A 9,275-nucleotide genomic window follows, 5' to 3' on the forward strand; every position below is an offset into this window, starting at 1 on the left:
TTGCAGTTGTACAAAACTCTAGTACGGCCGCATTTGGAGTATTGCGTACAGTTCTGGTCGCCTCATTATAGGAAGGACGTGGAAGCCTTGGAACGGGTGCAGAGGAGATTTACCAGGATGTTGCCTGGTATGGAGGGAAAATCTTATGAGGAAAGGCTGATGGACTTGAGGTTGTTTTCGTTAGAGAGAAGAAGGTTAAGAGGTGACTTAATAGAGGCATACAAAATGATCAGAGGGTTAGATAGGGTGGACAGCGAGAGCCTTCTCCCGCGGATGGAGGTGGCTAGCACGAGGGGACATAGCCTTAAATTGAGGGGTAATAGATATAGGACAGAGGTCAGAGGTGGGTTTTTTACGCAAAGAGTGGTGAGGCCGTGGAATGCCCTACCTGCAACAGTAGTGAACTCGCCAACATTGAGGGCATTTAAAAGTTTATTGGATAAGCATATGGACGATAAGGGCATAGTGTAGGTTAGATGGCCTTTAGTTTTTTTCCATGTCGGTGCAACATCGAGGGCCGAAGGGCCTGTACTGCACTGTATCGTTCTATGTTCTATGTTCTATGACTACACCCCAGGATTCTAAAGTGATAGCGGAGGAAATTGTGGAGGCATTGGTGATGATATTTCAGGAATCATTGGAGGCAGGGAGGGTCTGACAAATATGTTTGAATTCTTTGAGGAGGTAGCAAGGAAGTTAGACACAGGAGAACCTGTGGACGTGATCTAATTTAGATTTCCAGAAGGCCTTTGACAAGGTGCCACATAGGAGGCTGTTAAATAAGTTAAGAGCCCAAAACAAGCAACTGAAACAGGAGGAGATAGTGGCATAGTGGCAGTGTCATTGAACTAGTAAGCCAGAGGTCTGGACTTTGCCCCGGGGACATGGGTTCAAATCTCACCACGGTAGGCAGTGGAACCTGACTCAGTGGTGGATTTACTCTTCGTGGCGTCCCATGCTGACTTTCATTTCTGGGGCCCCCAATAATATCATGCTCCTCTACCACAATGATGTCACACTCCTCCCCTCATGTTGTTGTGCTCCTACCCTCCCTCGCCCTGCAGAATGCAGAGACACAAGCCACAAAAATACTCAAATTTATCATTGTTTTAGTTCTTTTCAACTTGTAAAAACATGCCTATATGAATAATCGCTGCATTGAAATCCAAGACAGAATGACGGGAAAGACGGCCAACGTTGCTGTGTGTATCTTGAAGCGAGCAAACAATGAGCAACAAGATAGAAAAATCAGCCGATTGCATCACTGCAGCACAGGCCATTTAGTATATTTCAGAGTCCCACAGCTTCAAAAGTTAACTTCCTTACTTCCTCTCACAAAATCAAAGAGATTGGCCGGGATTCTCTGACCCCACACGGAACGATCCTGCCCACTGATCGATAGGCTCCGATCATAGGCCAGGCCAGGACTGGGGTCGCGCTGCATTCTGTGCTGGGTCGGAGAATCCCCGGGGGCGGGGGGAGGTGAGAATCGTGCCACGCCGCCCTGGTGCCGGCTTGCCGATTCTCCGGCGCCGATTTTCAGGCAGCCGCAGGATCGCCGGCGCGCCATTCGGGGGGCCATTGCAAGCACCCACCGGTGACTCTCCGGGCCGTGTTCGGCCGAGTCCTGCCAGCGAGGATTACGTATGGTCCCACCCGGCTGCACCTCTGTCTGCGGGGGATATCCTGGTGGATGGGGGCGGGGGGATCCGACCCCGGGGGGGGCCTCAACCATGGCCTGGCCTATGATCGGAGCCTATCGATCAGTGGGCAGGATCGTTCCGTGGGGGCCTATGTTCCTCCGTGCCGGGCCCCTGTAGGCTCTGCCATATTGTCCGGGGACCGGCGCAGAGACGGGAACCCACGCGCATGTGCGAACACGTGCTGGCCGTAGTGCGTATGCGCCGGCCGTGGCACGCCGGCTTTTGGGAGCCGGAGCTGCAGAGACCACTCCGGCGCTGTGCTAGCCCCCTGGGAAGGGGTGGATAGCTGCCAGGTGAGGCCCGTTGACACTAGAGTGGCTTGCGCTACTTTTCACGCCAGCGTCAGAACTTGGCTGCAGGATTGGAGAATCCCGGCCGTTACTGCTGTAAATTCATGTGGGTGGAGTGTCCAGTCCAAGTGAAATACCAGTGGTTCTGTCTGCAGGGTTCCATTCGTTGTCCTGTAGATAATTTCTGTTGGCCAGTCTTGACAGGTTACAACTATCAGCATGTGACCAGCTGCAGCCACAATATCAGACTAGCAATGGTCCATTTTTCGATACTTATTCTTCACAAAAACATCAATTGCATAATTGTAGGTCAAATCATGTAAAGGTGCACTTTTGCTCGTCAATATTGCTGAACTTGTGAAATATTCCTGTCTCATCATACTTCTCAAATAATTTAAATCTTCTTTTGATACAGAAGAAGAACATTCACTGGAAGCATTTGTGAAAGGTATTGTTAAAAATATTTTCGTAATGGTTTCTACATTTGCTAAGGTTGTCAGCAAACCATCACGTACAAGTCTGTGCTAATCAGTGGGTGATCTCGAAGCACAGAGCTCATCATTATAGATGAACTGAATGAATTGTTTCACTTAATCAAAAAGATTTGTGTCTATGTCCTCCTGACAGAATTCACTTAATTTCTTACTGCAGTAGCTTTTAGCATTCTCATCCAAACCTACAGTTGAAAATCAACATATAGATCAACAGTTTTGTACAGAGATTCACTTCTGCTCTGCAATTGCACCATTACTGTGTCCCAAATAACATGCACAGTCTCAACATTGATCTTCTATTTCCGTTTTAGTGATTTCATTGTCTAATTTAATCGAAAAAATACCTGCGTCTTGTACACTTCTCATCAACAATGGGACCTATATTATTTGCTAATGTTAGTTCCTCTGATCTTCACTGAGCTATAGACATTTCGAACTTCCATGACAGAACCTTTTAACTGGCTAATAATTGTGCAGCATTCAATAAAGTTGTATTAACATTTTGCAGCGATTTGTTGGCAGCATTTGTCCCTTGAAGTCAACAGTTCCACAAAACGGTAGAAACAGCAATATTATACTTTTGAAACTTCTCAGCTAAGGATTTTGCTTCAGCTTTCACATGTGTTTTTTTCTGAATTTGACATGGCTATGTCTGATAAGGTTTTGTTTATGTCAACAAAGTTGATTTTCAAAGCCAAAACAGCACCTGCACGAGCGGACCACCGACTGTCAGAAATTGTTTTGACCGTCAATTGTTTACCGTTTGACTGCTCCAAGTGTGATTTCAACATATTCCATCCCGATGTGTGGGAATCGAAAAAAAGGCAGACACGTTTGAACAAAAGTCAAAAAACTGTATAGGTTCCTCACAGGATTCAGCTGCTGCATTGCAGATTAAATTGCGGGAGTGAGCGGAACATGAGATGAATCATACACAGGGGCTTGCACTGTTCAGTCTTACATGTAGACCAGAATATTTTCCTGCCGTATACTTGGCATTATCGAAGCCCTGTCTACGACAATGTTTGAAGTCCAACCCTAAATTTGCAATGATATCCAAAATCGTTGTTTCCAGACACTCAAAAGTATGAGGTTGCAGGTAGACAAAACAAATAAATCACCCTAGAGCTTCACCATTACTGGACACATATCTTAAAATTAATGTTAATTGGTCCACATGAGTCACATCTGGTGTTGAATCAACTATTATGGAACAGTCTTTGGCATCTTTTACTTCATTTGTGAATGGGTTTCTGAGCCATTCTGTCATTACAGTGACCGCCTGCCTCCGAGCAACCTGCCGCCGAGCAGCCTGCCGCCGAGCAGCCTGCCGCCGAGCAGCCTGCCGCTGAGCAGCCTGCCGCCGAGCAGCCGGCCGGCGAGCAACCTGCCGCCGAGCAGCCTGCCGCCGAGCAGCGTGCCGCCGAGCAGCGTTCCGCCGAGCAGCCTGCCTCTGAGCAACCTGCCGCCGAGCAGCCTGCAGCCGGCCGCCGAGCAGCCTGCCGCCGAGCAACCTGCCGCCGAGCAGCCTGCAGGCGAGCAGCCTGCAGCCGGCCGCCGAGCAGCCTGCAGCCGAGCAGCCTGCCGCCGAGCAGCCGAGCAGCCTGCCGCCGAGCAGTCGATCAGCCTGCCACCGAGCAGCCTGCCACCGAGCAGCATGCAGCCGAGCAGCCGAGCAGCCTGCCACCGAGCAGCCTGCCACCGAGCAGCCTGCCGCCGAGCAGCCGAGCAGCCTGCCACCGAGCAGCCTGCCACCGAGCAGCCTGCAGCCGAGCAGCCGAGCAGCCTGCCACCGAGCAGCCTGCCACCGAGCAGCCTGCAGCCGAGCAGCCGAGCAGCCTGCCACCGAGCAGCCTGCCACCGAGCAGCCTGCCGCCGAGCAGCCTGCCACCGAGCAGCCTGCCGCCGAGCAGCCTGCCGCCGAGCAGCCTGCCACCGAGCAGCCGAGCAGCCTGCCACCGAGCAGCCTGCCGCCGATCAGCCTGCAGCCGAGCAGCCTGTCACCGAGCAACCTGCCGCCGAGCAGCCTGCCGCCAATCAGCCTGCCGCCGAGCAGCCGGCCGCCGAGCAACCTGCCGCCGAGCAGCCTGCCGCCGAGCAGCCTGCCGCCGAGCAGCCTGCAGCCGGCCGCCGAGCAGCCTGCAGCCGAGCAGCAGTCTTTGGCATCTTTTACTTCATTTGTGAATGGATTTCTGAGCCATTCTGTCATTACAGTGACCGCCTGCCTCCGAGCAACCTGCCGCCGAGCAGCCTGCCGCCGAGCAGCCTGCCGCCGAGCAGCCTGCCGCCGAGCAGCCTGCCGCTGAGCAACCTGCCGCCGAGCAGCGTGCCGCCGAGCAACCTGCCGCCGAGCAGCCTGCCTCTGAGCAACCTGCCGCCGAGCAGCCTGCAGCCGGCCGCCGAGCAGCCTGCCGCCGAGCAACCTGCCGCCGAGCAGCCTGCAGCCGAGCAGCCTGCAGCCGGCAGCCGAGCAGCCTGCCGCCGAGCAGCCGAGCAGCCTGCCGCCGAGCAGTCGATCAGCCTGCCACCGAGCAGCCTGCCACCGAGCAGCATGCAGCCGAGCAGCCGAGCAGCCTGCCACCGAGCAGCCAGCCACCGAGCAGCCAGCCACCGAGCAGCCTGCCGCCGAGCAGCCGAGCAGCCTGCCACCGAGCAGCCTGCCACCGAGCAGCCTGCAGCCGAGCAGCCTGCCACCGAGCAGCCTGCCACCGAGCAGCCAGCCACCGAGCAGCCTGCCGCCGAGCAGCCGAGCAGCCTGCCACCGAGCAGCCTGCCACCGAGCAGCCTGCAGCCGAGCAGCCGAGCAGCCTGCCACCGAGCAGCCTGCCACCGAGCAGCCTGCCGCCGAGCAGTCTGCCACCAAGCAGTCGAGCAGCCTGCCACCGAGCAGCCTGCCGCCGATCAGCCTGCCGCCGAGCAGCCGAGCAGCCTGCCACCGAGCAGCCTGCCACCGAGCAGCCTGCAGCCGAGCAGCCGAGCAGCCTGCCACCGAGCAGCCTGCCACCGAGCAGCCTGCCGCCGAGCAGTCTGCCACCGAGCAGCCGAGCAGCCTGCCACCGAGCAGCCTGCCGCCGATCAGCCTGCAGCCGAGCAGCCTGTCACCGAGCAACCTGCCGCCGAGCAGCCTGCCGCCGATCAGCCTGCCGCCGAGCAGCCGGCCGCCGAGCAACCTGCCGCCGAGCAGCCTGCCGCCAATCAGCCTGCCGCCGAGCAGCCGGCCGCCGAGCAACCTGCCGCCGAGCAGCCTGCCGCCGAGCAGCCTGCCGCCGAGCAGCCTGCCGCCGAGCAACCTGCCGCCGAGCAGCCGGCCGCCGAGCAACCTGCCGCCGAGCAGCCTGCCGCCGAGCAACCTGCCGCCGAGCAGCCTGTCGCCGAGCAGCCTGCCGCCGAGCAGCCTGCCGCCGAGCAGCCTGCCGCCGAGCAACCTGTCGCCGAGCAACCTGCCGCCGAGCAGCCTGCCGCCGAGCAGCCTGCCGCCGAGCAACCTGCCGCCGAGCAGCCTGCCGCCGAGCAGCCTGCCGCCGAGCAGCCTGCCGCCGAGCAACCTGCCGCCGAGCAGCGTGCCGCCGAGCAGCGTGCCGCCGAGCAGCCTGCAGCCGGCCGCCGAGCAGCCTACCGCCGAGCAGCCTGCAGCCGGCCGCCGAGCAGCCTGCCGCCGAGCAACCTGCCGCCGAGCAGCCTGCCGCCGAGCAGCCTGCAGCCGGCCGCCGAGCAGCCTGCAGCCGGCCGCCGAGCAGCCTGCAGCCGAGCAGCCTGCCGCCGAGCAGCCGAGCAGCCTGCCGCCGAGCAGTCGATCAGCCTGCCACCGAGCAGCCTGCCACCGAGCAGCATGCAGCCGAGCAGCCGAGCAGCCTGCCACCGAGCAGCCTGCCACCGAGCAGCCAGCCACCGAGCAGTCGATCAGCCTGCCACCGAGCAGCCTGCCACCGAGCAGCCTGCCACCGAGCAGCCTGCCGCCGAGCAGTCGATCAGCCTGCCACCGAGCAGCCTGCCGCCGAGCAGCCGAGCAGCCTGCCACCGAGCAGCCTGCCACCGAGCAGCCTGCCGCCGAGCAGCCGAGCAGCCTGGCACCGAGCAGCCTGCCACCGAGCAGCCTGCAGCCGAGCAGCCGAGCAGCCTGCCACCGAGCAGCCTGCCGCCGAGCAGCCTGCAGCCGAGCAGCCGAGCAGCCTGCCACCGAGCAGCCTGCCACCGAGCAGCCTGCCGCCGAGCAGCCTGCCACCGAGCAGCCTGCCGCCGAGCAGCCTGCCGCCGAGCAGCCTGCCACCGAGCAGCCGAGCAGCCTGCCACCGAGCAGCCTGCCGCCGATCAGCCTGCAGCCGAGCAACCTGCCGCCGAGCAGCCTGCCGCCAATCAGCCTGCCGCCGAGCAGCCGGCCGCCGAGCAACCTGCCGCCGAGCAGCCTGCCGCCGAGCAGCCTGCCGCCGAGCAGCCTGCAGCCGGCCGCCGAGCAGCCTGCAGCCGAGCAGCAGTCTTTGGCATCTTTTACTTCATTTGTGAATGGGTTTCTGAGCCATTCTGTCATTACAGTGACCGCCTGCCTCCGAGCAACCTGCCGCCGAGCAGCCTGCCGCCGAGCAGCCTGCCGCCGAGCAGCCTGCCGCCGAGCAGCCTGCCGCTGAGCAACCTGCCGCCGAGCAGCGTGCCGCCGAGCAGCCTGCCACCGAGCAGCCTGCCGCCGAGCAGTCTGCCACCGAGCAGCCGAGCAGCCTGCCACCGAGCAGCCTGCCGCCGATCAGCCTGCAGCCGAGCAGCCTGTCACCGAGCAGCCGAGCAGCCTGCCACCGAGCAGCCAGCAGCCGAGCAGCCTGCCACCGAGCAGCCGAGCAGCCTGCCACCGAGCAGCCTGCCGCCGATCAGCCTGCAGCCGAGCAGCCTGTCACCGAGCAACCTGCCGCCGAGCAGCCTGCCGCCGATCAGCCTGCCGCCGAGCAGCCTGCCGCCGAGCAGCCTGCCGCCGAGCAGCCTGCCGCCGATCAGCCTGCCGCCGAGCAGCCGGCCGCCGAGCAACCTGCCGCCGAGCAGCCTGCCGCCGAGCAGCCTGCCGCCGAGCAGCCTGCCGCCGAGCAACCTGCCGCCGAGCAGCCGGCCGCCGAGCAACCTGCCGCCGAGCAGCCTGCCGCCGAGCAACCTGCCGCCGAGCAGCCTGCCGCCGAGCAGCCTGCCACCGAGCAGCGTGCCGCCGAGCAACCTGCCGCCGAGCAGCCTGCCGCCGAGCAACCTGTCGCCGAGCAACCTGCCGCCGAGCAACCTGCCGCCGAGCAGCCTGTCGCCGAGCAGCCTGCCGCGAGCACCTGCCGCCGAGCAGCCTGCCGCCGAGCAGCCTGCCGCGAGCAGCCTGCCGCCGAGCAACCTGCCGCCGAGCAGCGTGCCGCCGAGCAGCGTGCCGCGAGCAGCCTGCAGCCGGCCGCCGAGCAGCCTACCGCCGAGCAGCCTGCAGCCGGCCGCCGAGCAGCCTGCCGCCGAGCAACCTGCCGCCGAGCAGCCTGCCGCCGAGCAGCCTGCAGCCGGCCGCCGAGCAGCCTGCAGCCGAGCAGCCTGCCGCCGAGCAGCCGAGCAGCCTGCCGCCGAGCAGTCGATCAGCCTGCCACCGAGCAGCCTGCCACCGAGCAGCATGCAGCCGAGCAGCCGAGCAGCCTGCCACCGAACAGCCTGCCACCGAGCAGCCAGCCACCGAGCAGTCGATCAGCCTGCCACCGAGCAGCCTGCCACCGAGCAGCCTGCCACCGAGCAGCCTGCCGCCGAGCAGTCGATCAGCCTGCCACCGAGCAGCCTGCCGCCGAGCAGCCGAGCAGCCTGCCACCGAGCAGCCTGCCACCGAGCAGCCTGCCGCCGAGCAGCCGAGCAGCCTGCCACCGAGCAGCCTGCCACCGAGCAGCCTGCAGCCGAGCAGCCGAGCAGCCTGCCACCGAGCAGCCTGCCACCGAGCAGCCTGCCGCCGAGCAGCCGAGCAGCCTGCCACCGAGCAGCCTGCCACCGAGCAGCCTGCCGCCGAGCAGCCTGCCACCGAGCAGCCTGCCGCCGAGCAGCCTGCCGCCGAGCAGCCTGCCACCGAGCAGCCGAGCAGCCTGCCACCGAGCAGCCTGCCGCCGATCAGCCTGCAGCCGAGCAACCTGCCGCCGAGCAGCCTGCCGCCAATCAGCCTGCCGCCGAGCAGCCGCCGCCGAGCACCTGCCGCCGAGCAGCCTGCCGCCGAGCAGCCTGCCGCCGAGCAGCCTGCAGCCGGCCGCCGAGCAGCCTGCAGCCGAGCAGCAGTCTTTGGCATCTTTTACTTCATTTGTGAATGGGTTTTCTGAGCCATTCTGTCATTACAGTGACCCAGCCTGCCTCCGAGCAACCTGCCGCCCGAGCAGCCTGCCGCCGAGCAGCCTGCCGCCGAGCAGCCTGCCGCCGAGCAGCCTGCCGCTGAGCAACCTGCCGCGAGCAGCGTGCCGCCGAGCAACCTGCCGCCGAGCAGCCTGCCTCTGAGCAACCTGCCGCCGAGCAGCCTGCAGCCGGCCGCCGAGCAGCCTGCCGCCGAGCAACCTGCCGCCGAGCAGCCTGCAGCCGAGCAGCCGGCAGCCGAGCAGCCTGCCGCCGAGCAGCCGAGCAGCCTGCCGCCGAGCAGTCGATCAGCCTGCCACCGAGCAGCCTGCCACCGAGCAGCATGCAGCCGAGCAGCCGAGCACTGCACCCGAGCAGCCAGCCACGAGCAGCCAGCCACCGAGCAGCCTGCGCCGAGCAGCCGGCAGCCTGCCACCGAGCAGCCTGCCACCGAGCAGCCTGCCACCGAGCAGCCTGCCACCGAG

General features: G+C 62.8%; 1 protein-coding gene across 5 annotated transcripts in view; it reads left to right on the forward strand.

The window, feature by feature from the left end:
• Positions 1-9,275, forward strand: part of LOC119967378 (venom phosphodiesterase 2-like) — a 192,065-nt gene that overhangs the window by 42,710 nt on the left and 140,080 nt on the right. For 4 of the 5 annotated variants that reach the window (XM_038799870.1, XM_038799869.1, XM_038799871.1 and 1 more), the window contains exon 3: positions 2,409-2,441. The exons of the other annotated variant lie outside the window; for it this stretch is intronic. In XM_038799870.1, the coding sequence (XP_038655798.1) occupies positions 2,409-2,441 (33 nt within the window). The remainder of the gene's footprint in view (positions 1-2,408; positions 2,442-9,275) is intronic. 5 annotated transcript variants of the gene reach the window in all.

Source organism: Scyliorhinus canicula, chromosome 6, assembly GCF_902713615.1.
Source record: "Scyliorhinus canicula chromosome 6, sScyCan1.1, whole genome shotgun sequence".
NCBI lineage: Eukaryota > Metazoa > Chordata > Chondrichthyes > Carcharhiniformes > Scyliorhinidae > Scyliorhinus > Scyliorhinus canicula.